General features: G+C 43.8%; 1 protein-coding gene across 1 annotated transcript; it reads left to right on the forward strand.

Moving 5' to 3' along the window:
• The first annotated feature begins 5,468 nt into the window (after positions 1–5,468).
• On the forward strand, positions 5,469–12,348 carry LOC308152321 (26S proteasome non-ATPase regulatory subunit 4-like). The gene is made up of 10 exons (XM_080525268.1): positions 5,469–5,572; positions 7,210–7,350; positions 8,137–8,251; positions 8,534–8,620; positions 8,888–8,956; positions 9,149–9,364; positions 9,740–9,845; positions 10,362–10,496; positions 10,808–10,869; positions 11,771–12,348. The coding sequence occupies exons 1-10, from the start codon at positions 5,547–5,549 to the stop codon at positions 11,939–11,941; spliced, it is 1,128 nt and encodes a 375-aa protein (XP_080381394.1). The 5' UTR covers positions 5,469–5,546; the 3' UTR covers positions 11,942–12,348.
• Positions 12,349–12,702: the final 354 nt, after the last annotated feature.

The following is a 12,702-nucleotide window of genomic DNA, read 5'->3' on the forward strand; positions in this document are numbered from 1 at the left end:
GAGAGAGAAGTAGATGCACACAGATCTGATCTTGGTTACCAGCGTGGTTGAGAGAGGACGCTGGCGTTGCTTGTTCGCCGCTTCTCCGCCCGAAATTTAGATATACTTGCAGTATACAGAGTAGATTGTCCTACAAAGACACTTAGATTTAGTAATCTATAAATTAATTAGACCCCTATACTTTCTTTTATTTATTTTATTTTTATTTTACTACTCGATCTTGTAAAGTGTCTTTGAGTGTCTAGAAAAGCGCTATAAGTCTAATGTATTAATAATGTATTGTATCTAATGTATTATTATTATTATGTTCCTCTCCTCCTAAGCATTGCAGTGGGACCAGTTGAAGAGTGTATCGGTGTCTGCGAAGACGAGGTGATCTCACTACACGACATAGTGCCTCAGATCAGCAACACGAAGTGTTTTTGAAGGCCTTGGTGATTTGAGCCGAGGGAAGGATAGAGCAGCGGGGGTAAAGGAGGGAGAAGGAGAGAACGGAAGGACTAAGAGATGTGGTTATCGGGAGATGCTACACAGCTCCAGTTGCTGTTTTGGAGACCTATACTTCCAGATTCCATTGGTGTGACCACTCGTATGAAATTTCCAAACGCTACATAGGCTTGGGTAGGACGTGAGAGACGCACAGGTGTGTGCCTTTGCTAGGGACGCACAGAAAGCTGACAGTGTATACAAGTCAACTACACCCCAAGCTATCACAATAAATAAAGACAGTAAATAAAGACCATTCATTCAAGCTCTGCTTTATGTGCTACGGTACAATATTCAGTTCATCTCAAATGTCGCCCTCTGGAGGATTATGTTGGGAACTGCACACCCCTAGGACCAACTACCAAGGAGACTCCTCGTAGGGAATTCCATACTTGAGGCATTGAATGACCGGTGTTAGAATGTAACAGACAGAATGTTCCTTATGTTCCTTATGCAAGAACAACAGGCAGGTGAACCCAGACTGTTCCTCCATCGGGAGATTTTCCATATTAAGCTTGCCTGTAATATCACACACACACACACACACACACACACACACACACACACACACACACACACACACACACACACACACACAGTGCTATATGATATTAGTATATAAATACTACTATGTGGTGCTATGATGATGATACAATGCCACTACGTTGGGTTCCTATGTAAACTCAACTAACCTTAAGTATTTTTTATTTTATTTTTTTATTTTATTCTCCACGAGCTCACTGTGAATATTGTATACCACATGTCATGCTGGAACGACTAGAATGTACTGTGTTTGGTAAACCTATGAAGACAGTATTTTAGGGCAAGAAGCCAGCAGTTGCTAGTGTAAAGATTGTTGGAGCTAGCCTGACACTTGGTATAAGACAGGTTTAACCAGAAAGTGAGAATTGGAAACAGACAGTACCACTGTAAAACAACTAGTCTAGAGGATTTACGGTTGGTTGATAGCAGTGGTACATTGGTACATCGATGAGCAACGGTACAGTACATGGGGCGACCAAACTGGTGAAGGCAAGCCATAGAGATATATCATTAGAGAAGGCACCGGCTATCTCCCCTCTACTGTTATAACTCTATAGAGGCACCGGCTATCTCCTCTCTACTGTTATAACTCTATAGAGGCACCAGCTATCTCCTCTCTACTGTTATAACTCTATAGAGGCACCAGCTATCTCCTCTCTACTGTTATAACTCTATAGAGGCACCGGCTATCTCCTCTCTAGTGATATAACTCTATAGAAGCGTCACACCTGTACCTAGAAGACAGTGGGGAGAGTGTGACCAAAGAACCAGCGTTCACAAGAGTAATGTGATTGCTGTGAAGCTTCATGAAAAGCATAACACGGCCTCCCTCCTCTTTATTGAATTGAATGAAAACAAGTTTTCTCAACGCCTTTTTGTTTTTTTTAGCAAATGACGCTAAGTTGTTTGAGGCGACCTAACTTGAGCCATTCCAGTTAGACTCAATGTGGGCTTGTACCTAGTGGCCTTGTACCTAGAACCAGGAGGTATGGGGTTTGGGTTGCTGAACCGAACATGCCATGATGCAATACTTGGTTGTACTCCTCAAACGGATATGCAGTGATTTTAACAATAACATATATTGTATTACTATTGAAGTATTCAAACGGTGTCCATGTCGTGCTTGATAGTGATGATGTATAAGCACACACACAACATGCACCTGGTTGGCTCAGATTCTGACACTGTTCTGTCTCAGGTAGATTATGGAGCCAGACCAGTGAACTTAATTGCAGTGATATGACTGTTTACTATGCAATGCAACTATGTTTAGGTTGCGCCATGCACATAAGCCTCTATTGAATGGGAAATGTTGTCCTATTTTAGTCATTGAACCATTCACTTTTTTCCTCTACACCCAGGCCTTAAAAGGATCTTTATTGCCATCTACGACACCTTTGTGTGTCTTGCACCAATCGGCCTCTTAATGAATTTTTAGAATGAACAGTCCAAACAAGCAGGGTTAGGCCAACTCAAATACGTTCAGCAAAGGGTATAGTGGTTTCATTAATGCATGTTGAATTTCTATTATTATTATTATTATTATTCAATGTGTTCCATATCAGACTGCCAGAAAATGCATTGATTGTCCCAATATTGGAATGAGATTTTTTTTTAAATTCATTAGTGCATTACATTATATAAACTTCAGAAGCAACTATGACACAGAGCTTATGAACCAAGTTTGTAAATAGTTATATTTATTAGTTCTTTCTTACCGTTATTTATTATGTCTCTGGTCTAGAGTACCTTCTCCAGACATGTATTTGTACCACAGGGATTATATGCAAGTCTGATGGGGTAGATTGCATTTCTCATAATGAAACTGTAACTAACATTCAATTTCAAGCTTTTCCTCAGTTTTCCCATACAGATTGTTTTATCTGTAATATATTCCTGTTTACTTTTCTTATCCAACTTCAGTTCAGTTCTGATATGATTTGTTTTTCCTGTTCATGTGTATGGAACTGTACATATCGGAGTCACGGAAATGCCTTTCATATGGGGTCAATGCCTGTGTTTCTTTCTACAATGTGTTCTTGGGGGGCAGATATATTTTCATAATGTATTCCTTTCTGATTTCATTAAAGAGAAAGAACAAACAAAAATTGTTTAGTTTGTGTGATGTTTTTTTTAGGCAAGAGATGTATATAATATGATTCAACACAATATATTTATGATGTATAGTGTAACGATCCTGTATGAGGCCCGTTAACAGCTCCTCCAAGGGAGTTAACTCTCTTGGTGTTGGGGTTAGCGCGGCCGGCGGTTATGTGGGAGATCGGGGTTCGACTCCCGCATGGGGCGAGTTACACTACAAGTTCCCGTTCGCTACAATATGTATGTATGTAGTATCCACAGGGTTCGAGTTATGTGGGAGCCAATGGGAGCTGAGCTCCCATAGAGATGGTCTGAGGCTCTCTGAGCTCCCATGAAGGCAGTAAAATCAAAAATCTGTGGGGGTCGCTAATAATACATTACCACAACTATTATTTGATCAAAATGTCAATGTAATGAATATTATTTAATTTATATTATAAATATTGTAAAATAAACACGTTTTTCAAAAGAACTACGCGCACCATTAATCTCCTGTGAATGACAGTATGCCTTTGACTGCCTGCACTTCACCACCAAGACACCATGGGGCGCAGTAGAATATTGTGCAACAGCAAAAGGTTGATTAATCAGCTGTGCGGTAAACCGTTGGAACACACAGTGCACAGCTGATTAATCAATTAAACCAATCCGCTTGTTAAGTCGTGACGTGTTTCCGGGGCCAACGTTGGCTGAGGCGCTGTCTTCGAAATGGAGAAATAATAATAATAATTAATTATATTCATATAGCGCTTTTCCGAGGCTCAAATACCCTGACAATATGGAGAAAACTGGAATGTATTGTGTCCCTTGTTGTATGAATAGATCCGAGTCTAAAAAACGATTAAACTGTCATTCTACCGCTGTAGTTCACAGGTACTCTGGCGCAGGGAATTTCTGGTTTGGACACGGAAATGGCTAAACGTCACTTTTGACGTCAGACTTAACAAGCGGATAGAGTGAGACACCAGTTGCCTTTCAGGAAGTAGTGAGATCGTGCACCTAGCCTATTATTGAGAAGCAAACATTCATTCATTAGCTATACAGGAGTATATACATACAGTAGCTACCATGCCGCCCAAAAAAAGGCCACTGCTGCCGACCGGGTCATCAAGCCTAGAAAATGTCGGGTTTTTATCAAAGAAACCTGCTATGACACCTAACGTTAGCCCTGCTGCTACTACTGTTACTACTACTGCTGCTACTACTGAGGACTCTGCTACCTACTGAAAACAGACCACTCAGCCTACTGAAAACAGACCACTCAGCCTACTGAAAACAGACCACTCAGCCTACTGAAAACAGACCACTCAGCCTACTGAAAACAGACCACTTTGGTCTATCTTGTCTCCGTAAAGGTAAGGTGGCTTTTACTTTTTACTAACCTAGTGTACTAACCTAATGTATTTTTCGCTCCTTCTGTATAGCAAAAATAACAAAATTATTGGCCGAGATACATGTGTGACTATCGCTTTTATAGCTGTTGTTTCATGTGGGGCTGTTGATGTGGTGAAATGAGTAGCCTGCAGCTGTAGCGTCAGGATATGTTGGGATTTGAGGATGAGGATGATGTTTCTGTACCGGTACCGTTTTTAAAGTATCGATTTGTCACCGGTATCGAATAAAACCCAAACTGTACCCAACCCTAACTATATGTTTACATGCCAACTAATTAGCTAATTCATTTCTTTCATTTAGAGCTGAGGGGAGCAACAGAGAGACGGACAACAGGACAGCAACAGAGAGACAGACAACAGGACAGCAACAGAGAGACAGACAACAGGACAGTAACAGAGAGACAACGGGAGAGGAGAGCAATAGAGACAGAACTGAATGCACCGAACTTTTTTTTTATTCTTTGCATTATTAACACTGTTGTGTTATTGTGTTATTAAAGTGTTTAAGTGTTTTATGGTAAAGCATTATGAGTGGTGTGTGTGTGCAGGGTGCTCGTGAGTTGTATATTTTGGGGAGGGGGCAGGCTTGTGTATGGGGGCGGGGGGTCCTCACACAAAGGAGTAGCCTAGGGCCACTGACCACCTTAATCCGCTACTGCCTATAGCTAATTAAAACTTGTAAGTCCCATCGCTGTGTGGGCATGATTCGCGCGTGCATGAGAACATTTCGCACTGTTATTTTGGAGACCCCCACAGAGTTCAGCTTATAACTCGAACCCTGAGTATCCACGTGTTATTAAATAGATTTGACAAAACTTACAATTTTGTAGAATTTACAGAATCAAAGGTACTCTAAATCAGTCTAGAAAGATTTCGGAAGGCTTATGGTAAACAGTATGAATTACTGTAAGGTTTTTTATATGAAGGCCCATTTGGCCAATCCTATTTCCTGTTGTTGAACTCTTATCCACTAGTAGGCGACGTTATTTAATTCCGTCAGAAAAGGAGCAGAACGTTTCCAAAATGGGGCTCGAAAGTACTATGGTCTGGTAAGGATGTCCCAAATACGTTTTAATCTATGTCTGAACGTGATTTTTTTTCCGCAGAGAATTAAGGATACGAGCTTATGTTGTTATTTCTATAGTTCTTCGGTTTTAACTCTGTACATTTGAAGGAAAAACGCACTACCAAACGACAGTCGTAGGTCCTAGTTAGCTGCTAATACGTTACTGGCTGAGTCATTCCAGCTAGCTGGCTAGCTACCGTGACTGTCTGGACAGGGATTGTTCTCAACTGTCATCCAAGTCAAGGACGAAATTCATCAACACTAATGTATTAGTTAGCTAGTTTGCTAACAATTGCGCATATTTGTCAGCATAAAGCCATAGTTTATCAAATTCCCTTGGCTGTCAGCGTTGGCTAGCTAGCTAGGGGACAGTTGACACGGTTGTTTTGTCTGCCACGGTCAGGGAGCTGGTTTGCAGTATTTTCTGTTCATCTCTGGTACCACTATTATTCAGGAACACTTCTAGAATGTATATCTAAGTGTTTCTACAGTTCATTATAAGTGTCCTACAGAGTGTAGTAGACAAGGCATTTTGATATGTGTGGCCAGAGTAAATAGCCAACAACAACATCATGTTTGCCCAAACAGGCTGTCAACAACAATTTCCTTACACTCAACAGTGAAATTGCACTAATATGTATACCCCTATCTCTGTCTCCTCCCGCTATCTCTGTCTCCTCTCCCCGTACCCCTATCTCTGTCTCCTCTCCCGAGGCCTCCTTAGAACACACAGAGGATAGGTACCCTGCATCTTAGAACACACAGAGGATAGGTACCCTCACTACCCTGCATCTTAGAACACACAGAGGATAGGTACCCTCACTACCCTGCATCTTAGAACACACAGAGGATAGGTACCCTCACTACCCTGCATCTTAGAACACACAGAGGATACTAGGGACCCTGCATCTTAGAACACACAGAGGATAGGGACCCTGCATCTTAGAACACACAGAGGATAGGGACCCTGCATCTTAGAACACACAGAGGATAGGGACCCTGCATCTTAGAACACACAGAGGATAGGGACCCTGCATCTTAGAACACACAGAGGATAGGGACCCTGCATCTTAGAACACACAGAGGATAGGGACCCTGCATCTTAGAACACACAGAGGATAGGGACCCTGCATCTTAGAACACACAGAGGATAGGGACCCTGCATCTTAGAACACACAGAGGATAGGTACCCTGCATCTTCTGACATACAAACGTTATTGCTTTCGACTTGATTTTTAGGTTTGTTCTAATATTGTCATCCGACACAGGGACAACTAGATGGATAGCTTAGTTGAGTCTCCTCTCTGTATCGCCAGTTGGTATAGGCTAGATTGCTGTTTTCTGTTGAATGTTGATGCAAGGCTTGTCACCATTATCTTTCAATCAATCGCTCCATTAGGAATTGTGAATGACTCAAATAAAGGTGCAGACACTATTATACGGATATACAGGTGCACCTTTCTTTTCAAGGCAACTTTTTGTAAACATGGATGGTAAAGTGCGTCATCCATTTGAACATAGCTGGCCAATGTGGTCACCATTGTGAAAACCGTCATTATTGAATTGTTTTCCGTGGAAATGATCCAACCAGACTCACTCATGTCCCTCTTTTCTCGCCAGTGTGGACAATAGTGAGTACATGCGCAATGGAGACTTCCTGCCGACCAGGCTACAAGCCCAGCAGGATGCTGTCAACATTGTCTGCCACTCCAAAACCCGTAGCAACCCTGAAAACAACGTCGGCCTCATCACCATGGCAAAGTATGCTTCTGTGTGTTGTACTTCAAACGTGTGAATTGTCTGACGGTGACCCTGAGAAAGCGTTCCATTTGTCTTTATTTGAACGTTGATACCATGTTTCCTTTAATCGGGTTGTTCTGGAGAAATAAAATAAAATGCATCCTAATTGTTCTACAGAGGGGAGATGAGGGAGCCTTGTTTTAACCCTCCTGTCGTGTTCGGGTCAAATCTGACCCATTTACAACTTTCATCAATCATAAATATTGTGTTTTTACATTTGATTGCCTCAAGGCCTTATACTATCCTCCACACTAGGCATTTGAACTTGTACAATTGCTGATCACCACGTTCATAGAATTTTGAGTGGTTTAGTCAACTGTGTAACACCTGTGGTGTTCCCGGTCAAAATTAATGACCGCCATAGGAAATTAATGGGTAAGCCTAGATTATGTTCATCCATCAGATGGAAAACATCCCCATACACACCCACACATCCACAACCAGTACATTTTTAGTGTCTATTCTTTGTATATTCACTGCAGTTATTCATGTTAACCGCTAGTCTGAGACATTGTTTACAGCTTAAAAGGGTGTTAAATAAAATTCAGTGATGATTAATGATTTTTTTGTCTCAATGTAAGAGCAGTTAAAACAAACCAGTCAAATTTGACCAGGAACACCAAAGTAAGGGGGGAGAAACGAACACGACAGGAGGGTTAATCCTGTGCTGCTGGGCCTGGATGTGTTCTGACTGCGACAGTCCTTATTTTAACACTGTTTTGTTGGACTCTTTATGCTCGACGGTAGTAACTGTGAGGTCCTGACCACACTGACCCCGGACACGGGCCGCATCCTGTCCAAGCTGCACGCCATCCAGCCCAAGGGCAAGATCTGCTTCTGCATCGGCATCCGGGTGGCCCACGTGAGTACTCCCGCCTCCCGCTGCAGACGTCCGTCTGTCCACGTCCACCTGTCTCTCTTCACAGTTTTGGCAGAGACACACTTGTCATTTGGGGTTGGGTGGGGGGTTGTCTTGTGATGTGTGTATTGTATGTTTAATTTATTGAATGAAAGGGAAAACAATGATTTTGTGTGTGTATATGTATATATATCATTATGAATTGTTTTAATGATTAGAAGAAGAGGATCTAGTGTGTGTTCATGTGTAGATGTGGCTTTTGTTTTTCTCCATGTGTCTGTGTAGTTGGCTCTGAAGCACAGACAGGGCAAGAACCACAAGATGAGGATCATTGCCTTTGTGGGTAGCCCAGTGGAGGATAACGAGAAGGACGTGAGTTGAATAAGACTGGCCTGTCTTTGAACAGATCATCTCCCTTTCTCTCATGCAACTGAGATATTTCGGCCCAATCTCATTGGTCGTGGAGATTCCTTTCATTCCCTCTGTTACATGCTTTTGGCAACAAAACAGTTCCTGTAAAATTCACATACAGCTGGTTCCACACATGGTAGTGGATGACTGTTCTCAGCAGTAGGCATGCAGCTTGTCATCATGATAATCCTCTCTCTCTCTCTCTCTCTCAATCCATCACCCCCACAGCTAGTTAAAATGGCCAAGCGCTTGAAGAAAGAGAAGGTCAATGTGGACATTATCAATTTTGGGGAAGAGGTGAGAAGTTGCCATCGCTGTTAGCATCTTTAAACGAGTGCATCCAATAAAATGAGACCCATTTTCTGTTTACGGTGTATCATGTTAACGCTCCAATGATTGTCATTGTTACTATATGAACTCCTGAAAGGAAGGTTCACTCATTCCCCCTCTACTACTTCTTCCCTGTTCCCTCCCTCCCTCTCCCTTTAGGAGTACAACACAGAGAAGTTGACCGCCTTCATCAACACTCTGAACGGGAAGGAGGGGACGGGCTCCCACCTGGTGACGGTCCCCCCGGGGCCCAGCCTGGCCGACGCCCTGCTCTCCTCCCCCATCCTGGCCGGCGAGGGCGGCTCCATGATGGGCCTGGGCGCCAGCGACTTTGAGTTTGGGGTGGACCCCAGCGCCGACCCGGAGCTCGCCCTGGTAAGACTGCCCACAGGGACTCCTCAAGGCCACACCGTCACTTGTCGTTTGTGTCCGTAAAAAAAATGGGTGTTGGGTTCGCCTCCTCCCCCCCCCCCCCTTCTCAGGGTGTGGGTGTGTGTGTGTGTGTGTGTGTGTGTGTGTGTGTGTGTGTTGGCTCAGCACTACTGTAACTGACTGTTTCCATAATGTAAAAATGCACTGATAGTATTTATGTCCTTTTAGATATTGTACAAGTTATATGGACATAAATAAAGCATTTCAAGTGTGTGTGTCCATCCGCTCGGCTGGGCTCTGTAGTGTGATGGAGGTGTAACTGTGTCTCTGGGTGGTGTGATGGAGGTGTAACTGTGTCCCTGGGTGGTGTCTGGTCAGGCCCTGCGTGTGTCCATGGAGGAGCAGCGAGCCAGGCAGGAGGAGGAGGCCCGCAGGGTGGCCGTGGCCTCGGCAACCGAGACGGGCACCACGCCCACAGCAGACGGTAAGGACACGTGCGTGTCTTCTGGGGGTTTGTGTGATGCAGTACGTACTACGTAAGGTGTGGAGGGATGATGTTTAGGGAGCGTTGTTGGGTATGTTTAGTTTAGTACATGAACCAAACCCTTAGTCATCCCTAAGCTTCAGGCCCTGTCTGTTGTACATGACATGAGTCTGACTCGGGTGTAACAACAACGAAAGCTCAGTGGGAAAAAGAGGGTGCCGATGTCACTGTCAGATGGATGTTCTAGGTTCAGGAGACGGTACGGTTCAGACTGGAGAGACCAGCCCAGAGGAGACCATGTGGTGTTCTCCTCTGTACCTGACTCTTCTTGTCTCTCTCTCTCTCTCTCTCTCTCTCTCTCTCTCTCTCTCCCTCTGTCTCTCTCTCTGTCTGTCTCTCTGTCTGTCTCTCTCCCTCTGTCTCTCTGTCTGTCTGTCTCTCTGTCTGTCTTTCTGTCTGTCTCTCTCTCTCTGTCTCTCTCTCTCTCCCCCCCCCCTCTCTCTCTCTCTCTTTCAGAATCGGAAGAGGCCCTGCTGAAGATGTCCGTGTCCCAGCCAGAGAGCACAGGAGCGGCGGTGCTGCCTGACTTCAGCAGCATGACAGAGGAGGAGCAGATTGCCTACGCCATGCAGATGTCTCTGGCCGGAGGAGGTGGGCACGAGTTAGAACCAACACACACGTCCACACACTCAGTGGGTCAAGTCTGTCAGGCAGAAAACGGGGGGAAAGGGAACCAAACACGGAGGACGCGCTGATATTGTCCAATACAAACCCATATGTTCATTTCCCGTTCCAAAACATTGTGCTGTGGTCTCAGTGAACACAGCCCTGCCTCTTTCTCTTTAATGCTCTTCAGCACGCTTGACCCATGCAGCCACTGTCCTAGGTATAGCCACTGACACAAGTAGAGTTCCATATAGCTGGATCAAAGTGTTTTGATTGATTGCTCCCTCTTCCTCCAGAGTATGCGGATTCGATAGCCATGGACACAGGAGCCCCCATGGACACTGCGGAGTCTGCCAAGGTAGGAGACTCACACCAACAATGTAGGGTGCGTTTAGAAATATGCTCTGAGAGCAACGGAGCAAACCTGGGGTCAGTGCTTAGAGCGTCCCCGTCGGAAGACTCCGAGAAGATTCTCTGTGCTCTGGGAGCAAGTCAAAACGCACACCGTGCACTCTGACTGAAAAGACAGTTTATCCGAGCGTCTGAACATCCCAAAAATGGCAGAGGAAGTCGTGGCAAAATGCAACGGTTGTGGCTCGATTGCTACTCCAGCCAGTATTTTTCACGTGTAATTTTTCTACGTGTAACAAAACAAGTAATAATCCTGTTTATACACGGGATGAATTAAGGTTAATTTGAATGAATTTTAAAAGATGAGAATGGCAACGTTAGTTAACGAGTGTCATGTCGACATCGCTAAAGTTAGCGACATTATCGTTGGTGTCCGACATTTACCTAGCAACAATTCAGTTAATTTTATGAACATGATATATGTATACATTTTGGGTGAATTAAGTCACCCGTGACACTAGAATATTGACAATTTGGGTGACTTTATTCACCCTCTGCAATAAATGAGTTTTAAAAATGACATTCCATCTTGCCTGGCTGGCTTATACAGTCACATGATACGCACGTGGGCTAGATCTCTCATAGTGCTTTTTTCAAAGTTGGAGACCATCAATATGTTTTGTGAGGTCTCTCTCCTCAGAGTTGGATTTACACTGGATTTTGGGTGTGTCCAACATCAGACACTTCAAAGGGGGGGGGACCATATTGATGTTTGAATTCTTATGGAGGTGCTCCTCCCTTAATGAATGCGTATGTCTGTCTGTCTTAATGAATGAATGTGTGTATGTGTCTGTGTGTCTGTCTGTCTGCGCGTGTCTGTCTGTCTGTTTCCTGTTGTGCTTCCTCAGGAGGAGGATGACTATGATGTGATGCAGGACCCCGAGTTCCTCCAGAGCGTCCTAGAGAACCTGCCGGGCGTCGACCCCAACAACGAGGCCATCCGGAACGCCATGGGCTCCCTGGCCTCCCAGACCGGGAACAAACCTGACGCCAAGAAGGACGAGGAGAAGAAGAAATGAGCCCCGAAGACTGACTACATACATACATACATACATACATACATACATACATACATACATAGACATGAGACAGACCAGACCACACACATGTACATGAGAGATTTGACATAAGGATAGGTCACAACATTCAGACTAACACTTAAGATTGTTTTGGATTGGCCCATATGGTGATGGCTTGGGGTTATAAAACTTCCTTAAAATTGATTTTCAAGAATATCCAATTGTCTTTTCAAATTCACTTTAGTTATCTAGTGACTGACTTGACTGCCTGCAGGACTGACAGTAGAAGTGATATGTAAAAACGGACTGGTCCCCAAGCTTGTCAACTAAACACTTATGCTCCTTTCACTTCTTTGTTGTTGTTTTTTGTATTGCAATAAAAAAAGAAAGAAGTTGGATCAAGGTCAGCATGCCTGTCTCATTGTTTTCTGCAGTCCCATCTCGTCTGAAGCTTTGATATGAGCTGTGTGATGATCTGGTTGTTAGCTTTTTTTGTAGAATATTCTCAGCATGTCAATAAGGGGGTGGGGGGGTCATACAGATTGTAGGGAAACCCCTGTATTATCTTTGGAAGTGTACAAATTCAGGAAGAATTTCGATATGTATTGGTGCATTAACTGAAACGTGTTGTTCATTCCCGTGAAGAAAAAGAAACGATTTTTTCTTTTTGTACAATCTTCACCCAAAAATTGGATGGGGATACAATCATCTAATAGGACCTCCTGTTGTCACGTGACGGGAAGTCTGGGCTCTTCATTTGG

This window comes from Nansenia antarctica (assembly GCF_963989245.1).
Source record: "Nansenia antarctica genome assembly, chromosome: 3".
Classification (NCBI taxonomy): domain Eukaryota; kingdom Metazoa; phylum Chordata; class Actinopteri; order Argentiniformes; family Microstomatidae; genus Nansenia; species Nansenia antarctica.

Excerpts from the sequence above, each read along its gene's own strand:
- LOC308152321 (XM_080525268.1), top strand. The coding sequence starts at position 5,547 with ATGGGGCTCGAAAGTACTATGGTCTG. Across the intron at positions 10,497-10,807 it reads GATGTCTCTGGCCGGAGGAG|AGTATGCGGATTCGATAGCC; the intron begins GTGGGCACGAGT and ends CTCTTCCTCCAG. Across the intron at positions 10,870-11,770 it reads ACACTGCGGAGTCTGCCAAG|GAGGAGGATGACTATGATGT; the intron begins GTAGGAGACTCA and ends GTGCTTCCTCAG.